The 15,496-nt window shown below is 41.0% G+C and overlaps 1 protein-coding gene across 1 annotated transcript in view; it reads right to left on the bottom strand.

Annotated features, from left to right (window-relative positions):
- Hpse2 (heparanase 2 (inactive)) overlaps positions 1-15,496 on the bottom strand; it is a 255,689-nt gene that overhangs the window by 143,126 nt on the left and 97,067 nt on the right. Inside the window, exon 7 of the mRNA XM_041661299.1 lies at positions 11,921-12,035. Coding sequence (XP_041517233.1) covers positions 11,921-12,035 — 115 coding nt within the window. The remainder of the gene's footprint in view (positions 1-11,920; positions 12,036-15,496) is intronic.

Below are 15,496 nucleotides of genomic sequence, written 5' to 3'. Positions count from 1 at the left end.
TAACAGTTTTGTAATTCTTCAAAAAATTTAAACAGACTTTTCAGAGGAACCAGTTGTTCCAGTCCTAGATAGCTTAGTCTACACTGCTGTAACGTTTGTAATGTTTGCTGGGATTACAGTTTGTAAAGATCAGAAAGGCTGAGATCAAGGTATTGGTATGATTGGCGTCTGATAAGAGTTGCTCTTTCCTTTCAGTAGTGCTCTGTTGTTGTTCGCCTCCAGAGGACAGCTATGCTGTGACCTCACATGGTGGAAGCAATGGTAGGGACAAGAGAGCATAGCCTTCAACTTTGTGTCCCTCTATAAAAGGATACTAGTAATCTCATTTATGAAGAAGGAGCCTATAAGATACAAGTGATGCCCAAAGGTCACGTCTTAATATTGCTATACTGAAGATAAAACTGGAGAAGAAGTTTCAGAGGGGATGTCATCTTTCAAACTGTAACACTAGTTATACACCCAATAGAAATGAAAACATACAATATACATTGCACATGTATGTTCAGCTGAGCACTGTCATTAGACAAAAGTATAAGCAGACCTAATAGCTACCAAAAATAGGTAAATAAAATGCAGCACATCTATATAATACAATTGTGATGGCTAAATTTGGTTTTCAACTTCAATACACCTGTATTATTTTTCTGGATTGAGTTATTTGAGGTGGAATGAGCCACCCCAAATCTGGACCACATCTCTGGTGGCAGACCATATAAAAGGACGGAAGTAGGAAGTCTTTGCTTTTTGCCTGCTTGTCCTTACTCTCACTGTCAAATTCATCTGTCCTGCTGCTGAGGGATTATTCTACTAGCAGCAAACCCCACTTCATTGGGATTCCAACGCAGACTGAAGACCAAATGAAACATTCTTCTGGACTGAACAAGATCTGAATTCTTGGTCTTTCCATCAGGAGACAGTCTCTGTGAGGCTAGCCAGATCACAGACTGTAAGTTACTCTAATAAATCCCCTTTTAACACACACACACACACACACACTATAAATTCTATTCTTCTAGAGAACCTTGACTAATAGTGTCTTATTCAGTAAGAGAAGAGAATGAAGTATTGGTAGATGCTACAACATGAATCAATATTAAAATATTTTATAAAGTAAAAGAAGCAAGATACAAAAGGCCACACAGCATGATCAATTTATATGAAAAGTCCAGGAGAGGCAAGTCTCTGGAGATGGAAAATAGATTAGTGGCTTACAGCATCTGGGGAAAGAGAGAGAGGAATAACTACAGATAGGCGTGGAGTTATCTTTTCAGGTGATAATGGCTGTACATCTGTATGAACACATTAAAAATGCATGGTGTGTGCATGTATGCACATGTGTATGTGGGTATGCTTACCTATAGAGGAACATGTGAGAGCCAGAGGTTGATGTCAGGACATCTCCTCAATCACTCTCAGTATTATTTTTTGAGACAGGGTCTCTCAGTAATCCTGGAGCTCAGCACTGGCCAGGGATCTGCCTGTCTCTGTTACAGAGCGCTGAAGTCACAGGCTTTCATGTTTGTGCTGGGGATGTGAACACAGGTCCTTATGCTTGTACAGGTAGCAATGGGATAATCTCCTTGGTCTCTCCATAAAGCTGTTGTTAGAAAACTACGGACTGTGGGGATAATTTAATTGGTGAAGTCCTTGCTGTGGAAGCATGAAGACTTGAATTAGATTCCCAGAACCTAAGTAAAAAAAGCCAAGCATGTCAGTATGTGCTTTTATTCCAAGTGCTGGGGATGCTGAGAAAAGTGGGTTGTTGGCGCTCTCTGGCCAGCCAGCCTAGCCTAGTCATGAGCCCCAGGTACCAGTGAGTGACCCTGGTTTATAAAACAAGGTGGGTCCTGAGGAACTATTTGTGAAGTTGACCTCTAGCCTTCGCATGCACCCCCCACACGAACACACACACACACACACGGACAAACAGACACACACACACACAGAGACACACACACAGACGCATACACACAGACACACACAGACACATACAGAGACACATACACAGAGACGCGCACACAGACACACATGCACAGACATACAGAGACACACACACACAGATACACAGACAGGCACACACACAAACATGTATATATACATAAAGGAAAAGAAGCTCCACTGCTATTTTGTTTTTCTGTGAAGTTGTATGTGTCCTTCTCTTCCCCTGTACTTTCAATAGCTGTTCAAACAGAAAGATAACTTAGTTTGCCCTATGTCTAGGGAGAATCAAAAGCTAAATCCTGAGAAACTTTGGGGATGAAAAACTTAAACTTTCAAGGATTTGTAGGATAAAGATGCCTAAGTCACTTTCATAGCTACATCTTTTGGTGACAATTGGGGGAGGAGCTCTTAAAAATCAATTGACAAAATTTGGGCTAGGTTACCAGCAGAGAAAACAGACTCAAAGGGACACTTTGCAAGAGTTTGGTGCTCTATGTCGCTTTCTCTGTTGAGTGTATGTTGTATTGATGCTTCACAGACTGTGGTTGTGAGTGGCCGTGGCATTGAGAAGAGGGCTCTTCTGACCAGGAAGTCACATACTAGGCAGCATACACTGCACAGGAAGTAGGAGGTGTAAGTCACTACTAAACAGCCTCCATATCCATTTCTTCTGCATCTTCTATTATACTTACTTTAATGTCTGGAACAAGAGAAATCAGTGTATTTTGTTCAGTCCTTGCCATGCTTAAATCAAAATCTGAGATGTAATAGGACATTGCTAACAGTTCCAAGTTAGTAGTGGAAAGAGTTAATGATTTACTGAGTTCTGAAAATTGATAAATTGTGGGGTATATTTAAATAACTTAAAGCAGAATTTGTTTACTTGTTCAATTTCCATGTCTTTTTTTTTACCATTTCTTTCTAATATTCCACTTCTGTTCTAATATTTTATGTGTGTATGAGCATGTAAGAATGTGTGCATGTGTGTGTGCATGTTCATGTGTGCGTGTGTACATGTGTACATGAGGGTGTGTGCATGTATGTGTGTGTGCATGTTCATGTGTGCATGTGTACATGTGTACATGAGGGTGTGTGCATGTATATGTGTGTGTGTGTGCATGTGTTTGTGTTTGCTGAGTACTGAGTTGTTCTATTTCTATAAAGAATTTCTACTTAAACAAATAGCTACTAAAACAAAAACTGAATTAAGAAAAAAACATGTTATCTTTGTTTCTAACAGTCAGTAATTAGGATTTTTTTGTTGGTTCCCAGAATCATTATCTATCTGTCTACAAATACAGAATCTTTGATAAAATAACCTTAAATTTGTCTCATTGTGACTCACACCAAAATAGCCTTCCAAAGACGAAAGGGCATTTCCCTTTTTCCTCCTTTTACATCTTTCTTTTTTTGTTTCCTTTTCTCTTTCTATACTTATTATTCTAAGTAATTTTTCCTGGCCTAGGAAAGCTGACCAGCTTAGGCAAGGCATGGCTCTTCTCTTTCCAGAGCTGGCCTTGTTCTTCTTCATCTGCAGTTGCTTCAAGGGTGGCACAGCATTCTTCTAAACTCAGACACAGCAATACTGAGATGGTTTCTTACCTGATTTATTTAGGCTTACAAAATTTGCAGTAGCTGCAATCCTTCAGTATTGTAATCTGGGAACAATATAAATGGCTGAGGGCAGAGTGAGATTTTCAGTTGCTGCTACTCAGTGATTCACATAATGTGCTGTCATTAACACTCTGATGGGGCAGACCATGGTTTCCGGGGTTTCCTGGCCATTTATAAACACCACGTGAAGGTGTTAGCACCAGCAAGGCAGCCCTGACAAGGCCTTAATTGCTTTCACGGGAAAGTTTGGCCACATCTTTTCTGGAGGGAAAGAAAATGTAATATTTAGTTTGCCTTTAGCTTTTTGCAGTCACTTCCTCTCATACTCAGGAATCACGGCTTTCCCTTTTGTTCCTTTAATTTCCTGGCAATTTTATTTTAAAAAATACATTGATATTTTAGCCATTACTTAACTCTATTTCCATATATCTGTATAAATATTCAAAGATCCTCACCACAATTCCATTCATGTTATTGTTAATAACTATTGTGATTCACAATTTTATACCTTACCAAGTAGCTTAATAAACAACAAAAACACTTAATAATCATTGATTATTTATGATGGGGGAAAGACACACATGCCCTGACTCATCCAACCCCTTGTGACCCCCGAGATAGATGCTGTTCTCGTTGGGGAGGTCACTGATGTTGATTGATGTGTTCTAGTAATTTCAAGTACATACAGGAGGTGACTGGAAAAACTGGTCAGTCTGATCTCAGAGTCAGTACCTTTAAGAAGTAAATTCAAACACTTCCTACTCTCCGACTTCTGTAGTTATCACCCACTTTCACAGAGGAAATAAAGGCTCACATGACTACTGTGTTGCATTTTGAGCCCCATCTGATTCCAGGCCAGAGCTGTTTCTACTTCTCAAAGGGATGAGCCGTCACAAGTACTAGTGCGTGTTGCCGATAGAAGGCGCACACTACAAAACTGATGAACAGACAAAAGATGGGAATGGCCAGTGATAATCAGAGGAGCCTTATGGAAAGGCTTGAGGGCCAAGGGCTGCTTGCCTGCTCAGATGGTGCACAGCAAAGGCTCTGATCTCAACAGCCAGGGTTCAGAGGCACAGAGGAGAAAAGAAACAAGCCATGTTCACTGGGCATGCAGCCCGGTACTTTGGCCATTGATGGAGGTAGCCTGAGGCCCAGTGATTGATCCCACAGCCAAGGCTGCCCTTCTCTCAGCAGTAGTTGGCTCCCACAAAGAAGGCGCACATGGAAAAGTCTTTGTTAGGCCTCCTAATGACGGGATAGGATTTCATATCACAGCTGCCCCAAACAGGTACACTTTGCTTCCTTCATGTTCCTGATGGATCCCACGGGAAAGAAAAGAGAGAGAAGAAAGGTTACACTAAGAAACAGGTCACAGGGCAGTTTGTCTGGGTTTGTGCCTCCCCTGCCACGCCACCTCCAGGTTTGCAGCTTTTGAATTCTTCAATTTTCACACACCCTGTGTGGCCATGGGACAGCAATGAGAAAAACTTTCTGAGATAATTGTTCATAATTCATCTACCATGACTCATTGGAAAATGAGTGCTTTGGTGTCTTTTTTGTATTACTGCCATGTTTAGATGCCCCCCTCAACTTGCCTTCTGACAGCTAACTTGCCATTTACTGAGGATCCACCTAGGCACCGTCTCTCCCAGAAGGACTTCTGAGACAGCTCTTGCTGCCTTCATCAGTCTGCCTTTTGTGTTCTTTCCTATTCTTTAAAAATGCTTTTGCCATCTTCACTAATCCCACATCAGACAGAGGTCTGATCTCCAAAATATACAAAGAACTCAAGAAATTGGTCACCAAAAGAACACATAATCCAATAAAAAAAAATGGAGTACAGACCTAAACAGAGAATTTTCAACAGAGGAATCTAAAATGGCTGAAAGACACTTAAGAAATGTTCAACATCCTTAGTCATCAGAGAAATGAAAACAAAACAAGTCTGAGATTCCATCTTACGACTGTAAAAATGGCCAAGATCAAAAACACCGATGACAACTTATGCTAGAGAGGCTGTGGGGTTTTAAAAGGGAACACTTCTGCATTGCTGGTAGGAATGCAAGCTGGTACAGCCTCTTTAGATGTCAGTGTAGCAATTTCTCAGAAAATTAGGAAACAACCTTCCACAAGACTAATAATACCACTTTTGAGTATATATCCAAAGGATGCTCAATCATGCCACAAGGACATGTGTTCAACTATGTTCATAGCAGCTTTGTTTGTCATAGCCAGAACAGGGAAAAAACCTAATGCCCCTCGACTAAAGAAAAATGTGGTACATTTACACAATGGAGTACTACACAGCAGAAAAAAATAATGACATTTTGAATTTTGCAGGAAAATGGATGGAGCTAGAAAACATTATTTTGAGTGAGGTAACCCAGACCCAGAAAGATAATTATCACATGTACTCACTCATAGGTGATTTTTAAACATAAAGCAAAGAAAACCAGCCTACAAAACCACAATCCCAGAGAACTTAGACAACAATGAGGACACTAAGAGAGACTTACATAGATCTAATCTACATGGGAAGTAGAAAGTAGAAAAAGACAAGATCTCCTGAGTAAATTGGGAACATGGAAACCTTGGGGGAGGGTTGAAAGGGGGAGGGAAGAGGCAGGGAGGGAAGCAGAGAAAATGTAGAGCTCAATAAAAAAAAATGCTTTTGCCATAGTCCCTATTAACTTATCTACCATCTGTATCCTGTTGTGTCAGCTCCTTGAGGGCAGATACTGCCTACAGTGTCAACATCAGCAATATGATGACTGTAATGAATCCATACGAATGAATGAAAGAATATAACACTAAACTTTATATTTACTTGACTACTTAAAGACCTTAATTAATACACAGCTTTTTAAAATAAAGATCTCCTTTTTCAGATTTTTTTTTAAAAATTATTGATTACAGCAACTTTACAGATAAAAGGTCTACAAAGAAGAAAAAAAGGTGCCAGTAATTTCCTTGCCCTGAGATATAGCTCCATCTAACAATTTCCTATACTTACGTGTGAATGCAAAATCAAAATCTTATGCTTTAAATGACTTTTTCAAGTATACTGACAATGGATCTGGAGGTATAAGGGGGAGGCAGTTCCATCCTCAATTCAATTCAATTCAATTCAATTCAATTCAATTCAATTCAATTCAAAGGGAAACCAGAATCCAAACACACATAACTGATGGTAGAGCTAGGACCACAAATCCTGTCACACTTTTAGGCTCTAGGCTCTATTGCTCCATGTGAGGTCTCCTATTTGGATGGTTCAAGTCTCAGTCAATCCAGCAACACTGGATATGGGTTAATGATTCAGTGCTTCTCCTGAAAAAATGGGGCATTAAGTTGATCCTGTATCCATGCCTCAGCTAAGCTGTGTATAAGGGGTACCATATCGAAGGGACATCTTGAAGGGAGAAAAAAAAGATAGGTTATTTAACAACTTGTTGTAGAATTTTGTGATAGATAGATTAACCAAGTAAGCCAGACTAGCAATAGTAAAAGGCAGAGCTTCTTTCCAAAAGTTAAATAACATCTGAACAGTGATGACTTGGCTCAGAATATATTGCTATGGTGACTACAACCATAGGTTTAATTTCACTATAGTCTACTGAGTTGTACTCTAATCCATGACTTATGATTGTGCTCCCAAGCAGTGCACTAAGAGAGTGCTCAGTGGATATGCACAGGGCTGTTGAATATTTGTTGTTTCTTATGAAGGAAAACTGAGCGGCGACAGCCCTCAGCTACACCACTGTGCCCAGAGCAGAAATGTTAAGACAGCATGATCCCGCTATTTGTAGCAGTCCTAATCAGGACTGGCCTGTAATCTTACAAACACACTGTGGGTTACTGGCTCGGCAGATGGAGGACCATGTCTTATCTGTGCATCCACATAATGGTGAGTTCAGAGCTCAGAGCCTTTTCTTTTGTTTTTAATTACATCTGTGTGAAGACTTCTTTTGCTGTCCTAGCGTGGGAGTTAGGAAGATGCAGACTGGTAATTCCCCATTCCTTTTTCTGAAAGCTCTGTAAATCACACTCTGAAAAAAGCGACAAGCTGAATTCCAAGCCTCTCTGCGGAGACGTGCCCAGGACTGGTGGGGTCTGGACTCTGTCCACCGAATGTGCAGATCTCTTCTGCACAAACATTGTCCTCTCCCAAGGGAGCCCATGCTGAGTCCTAGCTGTGGAGACTCACATGTCCCCTCTTTCCCAATGGCAGAACTGTCAGGGAGAGGGCGAGGGAATGACAAAGCAGGGCTGAGCCGAAGTGAGCTCCTTTTCTCAGGAGCAGGAGGAGGGGATGCCACTCTTCTAGCAGGAAAACCAGAAGGAATCAAGGGACGGGGCTGAAAAATGATTTCCTGAAGAGAGCTGGGGACACAGAATCCGTTCGCATCTGCCCCTTCCCCTCCTCCAGTCCTCTTCCCCCTCACCCTACTTCTTAGCATTTCTTCTGTAAGAGAGAAGTCCTCAGGTCCAGTGGAAAACTGATTAGAGGAACAGAGATGCCCTGTGTCTCATGTGCTCACGCCTTCTGTCTCTACCGCTATCATTATCTCTCCTCAGAGTAGTGCTTTTACATTTTACATCACCTTCCATCAGTGACACACAAAGTCCACATTTTGCAGTAGTATTTACCTAAAATGTCCATCTTGTGCTTTGGGATCAACATATAAAATACCCACTATTAAGTATCATTCGTAAAAGCTCCCCCCCCACAAAAAATCTTGTGTACCAGTTTTCCCTCACCCTAACTCCTAGAAACCACATTTAAAGTGTCCCCTGTCTGATATTGTCTCTTACCTTTGACTGGTGCTACAGGAATGGCCTGGCAGGAGCTAAGTTGCACTGCACGAGGCAAAGCTAACTAGGAAGTGGGGAGAGGTGGGATGGGACATGGCCCGAGAAGACTTGAGGCACATGGCCTCACAGTTTCTGGATTTACTCAAGAACACCAGCAGAAACAGAAAAGAATTTGCTAACAGGATTCTTTCCTGAAATATACTAAGCTCAGTTTGAAGGAACTGGAAGAGAAAATACTTACTTTTCTGGGGGACAAAGTAAAGTGCAGCTCACTAATCTTCCAATCTTTTAACAAACTCTGCTGGAGATGTAACCACAGTGTAAAATCCACAAGCTTTTATTGACAATGTTATTTGTCAGTTTCACCGCTTTCTGACACAGCAGCCGATATGATCCTCAGGTCTAGCTCCGTTGCCCATCTTAGCGGTCAGCCAGAAGTGTCTTTCAGATCATGCCCTGGTCTGGTCTGATAAATTCTTTCCAGGGGAGACTAGGACACATTCCCTCAGCTGCCAAGTTTCCTACTTATAAGGTGCAGAGGAAAGAGGAAAAGAAAAGCTGGCCACCCTTTTAAGTTTTTTTTTTTTAATGTATGATTTCTTTATTAGAGCTCGATGTTTCCATAAAGGCAGTTTCCTAGCTCACTTGGGCCTTTGTGTTATGTCCATGGAACTTGTTTTAGCGTCTTAAAGGCTTCTGTGAGCTCTGGGGCCATCAGTTATCAATGGAGGACTTTTGTGCGATGCTTTTAAAGAAAGCCTAGCTTATGGAGAATAAATCTATGAAGGTTTGTGTCTTTAATGTCTACATGGACATGGTGTAGGAAGTGACACAGTAGTGTGATAAGATATCCAGGTTGTCCAACCCTGGAACCGAGGCATGTCTAGCCTTCCAACACCCCTCTGTCTCTGGCTTGCCTCCTTCTCTATTCCTCTCCAGACTCAAAACAAAGGCAGAATTTGCCTCGGGCCATGACAAGGACCCTGAGTCGGCACTATGGGAAATAACGTGGCACAGTAAGAGGAAATAGAATTTAAAGCTAGAAAACCCTGGCAGTCCCAGCTACCATGGCTTCTCTGACCTTGGACATTGACTTATTCCTAGAACTTCGGTTCTTCTATTTTTTTTTCAGAAAAATTAATACAGTCATATTTACCTTGGTAGGCTTTCTTTAGACCAGTTTTGTTAAACGACAATTATCTTCTATGTCTATTTTCCATTTCTTATTATACTGCACAGGGACTTGGTCATTTTGGTTTGCCACAGAGATCGACTGCCAGGAAGTATCAATAAGCAAACAGGACAAGATAAAGATGAGTGAATGAAATTTGAATGAAGGAAGGAAAGAAGGAAAAAGGCGGAGTGGCATATTACTGAAACACAAATAAGCACCCTACACCTGTGACTTGGGTAAGATCATCTGCATCACTGAAAACGGTACTTGAAGCGATGTGTCAGTGTGACCATGGCATCCTGGTTAAAGCTCACCAGTGATTTTCCTTACTGCTAGGATAAACGTTCAAAAGCATTGATAATCTGACACCTGCCTACTTTGTGTCTGTCAAGTCTCCCCCTTCCTTCCATGTCTCAGGCACATGTGATCTTGTGTTTCTGCAGACATACCAATTTAGTTCCTACCGTGAAATGTTTATGTTAGCCTCTGTTCTGCATAGAAAGTGAGGTGGAGGACACCAGGAGAACATGGTTCACCGAATCAACTAAGCAGGGCTCATACATACTCACAAGGACTAAAGAGACAAGCATGGGAACTGCATGGGTCTGCACCAGGTCCTCTACATATATTTATGGCTGTTAGCTTGGTGTTTTTGCATGATAGTACAGGTGTATCTCTGACTCTCTTTTTTCTGCACTTGGGACTCTTATCCTCCTATTGGGGTGCCTTGCCCAGCCCACATGTGAGAGCTTTTGGCTTGTTTTATTGTATCTTAATTCGTTATGTTTTGCCATTGTCTCTTGGAGGCCTGTTCTCTTCTGAAGGGGAAACAGGAAGGCATTGAATTTGGGGGAGAGGGAAGGTTGGGAATCTGAGAAGAGTGGAAGGAGGGGAAACTGTGTTCAGGTTGTGTTGTATGTGAGAAAAATCTATTTTCAACTTAAGATAAAAGAACATTAAAACAATAAAGAAATAAAATTTCTTCTTCCCCTTTTTTGAAAAACAAAACGAAAGGAAGAAAGTCGTGTGAAGTCTGCAGATTTGGCTTCTTACCACCAGTTGTCTCTTCACTTCTATGTCCTATGCTCAGAAAAGCCTGTCCTATACATCCATCTAGGAGCCTTCATCATATTCTATTATCTATTTATTTATTGCTGCTTCCTTCCCAACTCATGCTGTTCAAAAATATTTAATAATATTTATTCCAAATAGAAGATATACTCTATGTTTGCTTAATGTTTATGCCTTGACTATTGTTTTCTAATTCTTTTGGCTTATTTATACAGATATATGAAAAGAAAACAAATATCCATGGTTCTAAATGGAAAACTCTCTCCCAAATCCTTCCTACCTCAGTCTCACATACATATTTTGAGGATTATTCTTGTTATATGAATAACAACAACTGTGCCAACTGGTTTCAGTTTTGAGACTTGGGAGCGATATTCCTGTGGGCCCCACTATTCCTTGTTCTGGACTGGAAGGCCTCTTGACTTGGGGTTTGGAAGGTAGAAGCAGTGGGGTAGAAACAGATAAAGGGTAGCAATTGGCAGCAATTGTTCCAGGCTGGCTTTATTCTCAGGACCCTCAAGGCAATAGTAATTTAAGGCACAGGATTCCCTTTCTCTGTCTCACCCTCAGTGACCTTATCAAATAAAGCAGATAAAGCATCTGTAAAGGCAACCACAGGTGTGGGGAGAGGAGTCTGACCTTCCTTCAGGACCATGTGATGCTATGATAGCTTATGTTACCCATGTAAAAGAATCATCTGTGTGATATTTCTGAAAACAAAACAAACAAAACACAGCTTTTCTGGGCTAACTAAGATTTCTCTGATGATTATGTAGCAGGTCACTCAGAACTGTACCTTGCGGCAAATCTCATCATCACTTAGGGGTCAACATCTAACTCCAAGTGCACTTTAGCCTTAAGAGATGGGCTCCTATTGTATCTGATCTTAGAACACCCCCATCTGCTTTCAACATGCTGCATCTGACGTTAACTAATGTCTCCTATTAGCATTAAAAGAAAACAATCTGGAAAAATCCACTCTCAAGCAGAGTTCAAACAGGCCACAAGGAGATGTGGAATCTCAACTGTACAAAGTTTGCTAAAGTAATAGTAATGAATTTATACATTATACACAAATAAATGTGTGTGTGTCTGTATGTCTGTGTAGGTGTGTGTGTGGTGAGGGTAGTGAAGCCAAAGCCCATGAAATGGTTCATGAAATCAAAGACAAGAATGCTCTGTCTGATTTATGAAAGAGACCGCCAATAACAGAAGAAGAAAAATCCTCCTGGTGTGGAAAAAGGCATGATCAAAAGAACCAAATGATATGGAAACGGGTTGGGAATCTTTCTCCAGCTTACTTACTGGCAATGGGTTAAAATTCTGATCCACCAGATGGTTATATCCATGGTCAAAAAATGAGTGTCGTATCACAACATCAATACCTTGATTGGCCAGCATTCCTAAAGTGTTTAGCCATCTAAAAAGCAAAAGAAAAAAAGCCACATCAGCATATTTAAAATGGCATTTTACAAGAACTGAATATATCTACAACTCACAAATAAACACTACCCCCTCCCCCAGGCACCACCATCTTTATTTGATGCTTAAAAGGGAAAATTTTAGGTGCTGGACATGAAGTTGTAAGAGATTGCAAAGATTTTCAAATCTAATCTCTTTATTTTACAGGAAAAGAAACTGAAGTCTGAGGGAATAAAATGAATTGTTCATGGTCATAAAGTTATCACAGCTTATGACACATTTTACTTCTGGAGTACTAACAAATGAATGCCATAACCACTCATAAGCCTAATGTGTCGTCCCTGGCCTCAAACATGCAACCACAGGATTTCATGGTGCAACCTGCATCCTCGGTCTCCTCAGTCTGTAACAGGATTCCAACTACATAAGCCAACAGCCTTGCCATTTGGTTCCCTCATGCATCACTGTCCCAGTCAATGTAACTGTGTTTTTCTCAACACAACACTAAACGATCCAGAGATTACCTGAACTACCTGTTACCTCCTCATATGTGATGCCTACATTGACCACACACTGATCCTTGACTATGCTGAGTTCACACCACATACAAAAGCCTGCTTTCTAGGTTCTTCCCGAACTCCCTGCTGACTCTGCTTTGTTGCAGACACATTTAATTCATTCACCAGTTTGTTTCTCTCTCTATTGCCATTGCTGAAATCTCGCCTCATATTTGCTCTTACCTCAAACTTCATTCTCTACAGGTCTAAGTTGCACAAACCACTTTTGAGTAGTCAAGAGAGCACGCTCCTTTGTAATAACCCAGATCTTCACACGTTTTTAACTCCCGCTTAGCATTTCCTACCTACCCTCCTCTAAATCATTTCTTTTCGTTTGCCAAATTCTTTACCATATTAAGCAAGTGCTCTTTTCTAAAAGCTGGCATCCAAGTCAGAAAATTCACCTTCTGCCTTCACAGTGCTCTTTATTTGTGCCCTCAGCCAGCTTGGCGGAAGGTGAGCAGTCACCTACCTCTCTACTGTTCCCCACTAGTTACAGGTCCTCAGTCATGCAACATTTGAACTTAGACTCAGAACACCCGACACAGTTCCTGGCATGTTGTAGGTACACAGCAGTGTTTAGGTTGACATTTATCTGGATAAAATTAGATTCTAGGAACTTTGGAAATCACTATTCAGCACATGGGAAAAATTACACATAGTTATGATTTCCCAAATTTGAAACCATATGGAGCTCTAAACCCATGACTTCTAGAATTAAGTTTTATCCTTACTGGAATAAAGATCATTTCTAATTCTTATATTATGAATAAATAATGCTTACATTTTTAAATTTTTTTTACATTTACAATTTTATTTTATTCTTATAAAAATGAACACATTTACTGACAATTAGAGTTACAAAACCAAATCCCAAAGCAAAGCAAAACACAAAAACAAAAGTTTTAAATAGAGAAAAGTCTGTGTACAACACAGCAGAATCTTGTGTTAGTTTTGTCACACTGGGACACTGTGACCCAGAGCACTGAAACGACTTTGGAAATATCACATGGCAAAACTACTTGCCTTTATTATTGTCATTAGTTTTGTAAGCCTGTGAACCAGGATAATAAGTTCAGCTCTTGCTCTGCTCCTGAGGCACTGTAGCAAATGGGTTAGCAAAGGATGCCCTGTGCTGGACGCAACACGGCCTCTGGGTGAAAGTCACCTAAGTCAGAACTCTCACCATGTTCAGAAAGTACAAATGTCATGGTCTGTTTTGTTTTATTTATTAATATTTATCCATGAAAGCAAATATGGAGTTTCCTCGCCGAGAAGATATAAAATCCGAGGAAATGCATATCACATTTTGCATGAGCTCCTCCATCAGCACCATCTGCACAGCAACACAGGACAGTCTCTTGGTGTTTTGTGTATGTATATTGCTCACTTACTCAATAACTATTCTCCCATTTCCTAAGTGTTTATTGAATACCTACTAAATACTATTGCATGCTGCTAGATGCTGGAGACATGGCAGCCTATCAAGATGAATTCACAGTATTCCAAAGAATTTGAAGACTGTCAGGGTAGCACTATCCTTGAGTCTCCATTAGCAGAGAATTCTGATCCATGCATACATTTGCATATGCCCTACGAAGCCTCACAGTTATGTGATATATTGGAAAAGTCCTGGGAAAATGCCACCTTTCCACATGCTTACTGGCTTCCTAAGGCTTCTTTGAATGCTCTGCCCCTATCATATTTCTAGGAAAAACTATCCCTTCATGAACACAGCACATTGCTGTGTGCTGCCTGTAGAGCTAAGATGGGATGGATGACAAGAGAGGAAGAGAGAAGACCAGGAGCAGAATGAACTAGGTTTGTCTGATCTCTGTGAAGTAGCACTGATAATTTGAACTACAGTCCAAATGTCAAAAACTGTGTTCATTGCAAAGTCCATGTAGAGCTCTCTGGCTATCTGGCTGATGCTCATGCAAAGGGAGGTCTCTGTTCAGCTGCCTCCATCAAGGTCTGCAGTACTTTTCATTTCACACCATTCCTTAAAGGGAAGAGAATTCAGGAAAACATTCAATACAATTGGGCTGCTTGCTGGACCTCACAGCAGAATCATTTGGCAACAGCTAAGGAAAAGCCATTCCCTAGCTGATTCCAGGGGGACCCCATAGTACTGGCTGCCAACCTGGCTTCTCCCCCTTGCAACAGGATTCATATCAAACTAGTGGGGAGTAAATTATAAGAGAAGGCTCTTAGCAGTACTGCATTAAATGCTGATTCACTCCATCATTCATTTCAGCCATGTTTATTGGATGTCTCTGTGAAACACAATGTTAGATGCTGAGATTATAAACATGGAAGACCCAGAGTAACACCATGAATTACACTGAGCAGTTATCTCTGTGAATGTTTGACGTGATTCCATCTGAAAATGCCAGCTGCTTGGCCGTCCTGATCCGTTCTTCACAAATGTGTTAGTGAAGCTGTTTCGATGGAAGGGAACGTCATCTGTCTAATTAGGGACAGCTGTTAGTAGCAAAACACACAGCTGAGGGCAAAGCTACAGTTCATGCTTTGCTCAGCCAGAAAGCCAGGCCCAAAGGACTACAATGAACCAGGAAAAAAATAACTTGGTTAGTCTCTAGTTGTGAGAGGCTTGTGCTGGCTACATGGCACTGGAAAGCCAAGCAGAGCTGTATGCTTCTGGCTCAAGTCATCTCCAGGCAACTACAGTAGCCTTCAAGTTCATTTTCTCATCCTTTCCAAGATCCTGCACACAACACTGACAAGCTCTTACTTTAAAAATGCTTGTCAGATTATCTCTCTCTCCTTTGAAATCCTCAGTGGCTTGGTATGAGCCCAGAACAAGGCCTCATTTCCTTTACATGGTTTTCAACCCCCTCCATGAACTGGTGTGAACTCTCTTCATGGTCTCAGCCTTCAG

The sequence above is a fragment of the Microtus oregoni genome, unplaced genomic scaffold (genome assembly GCF_018167655.1).
Source record: "Microtus oregoni isolate MIOR12 unplaced genomic scaffold, Mior012 000012F_ref0000307, whole genome shotgun sequence".
In the NCBI taxonomy this organism is placed as follows: Eukaryota; Metazoa; Chordata; class Mammalia; order Rodentia; family Cricetidae; genus Microtus; species Microtus oregoni.
Note: the sequence above shows the minus strand (reverse complement) of the source record. Positions and strands in the feature narration are given on the sequence as shown.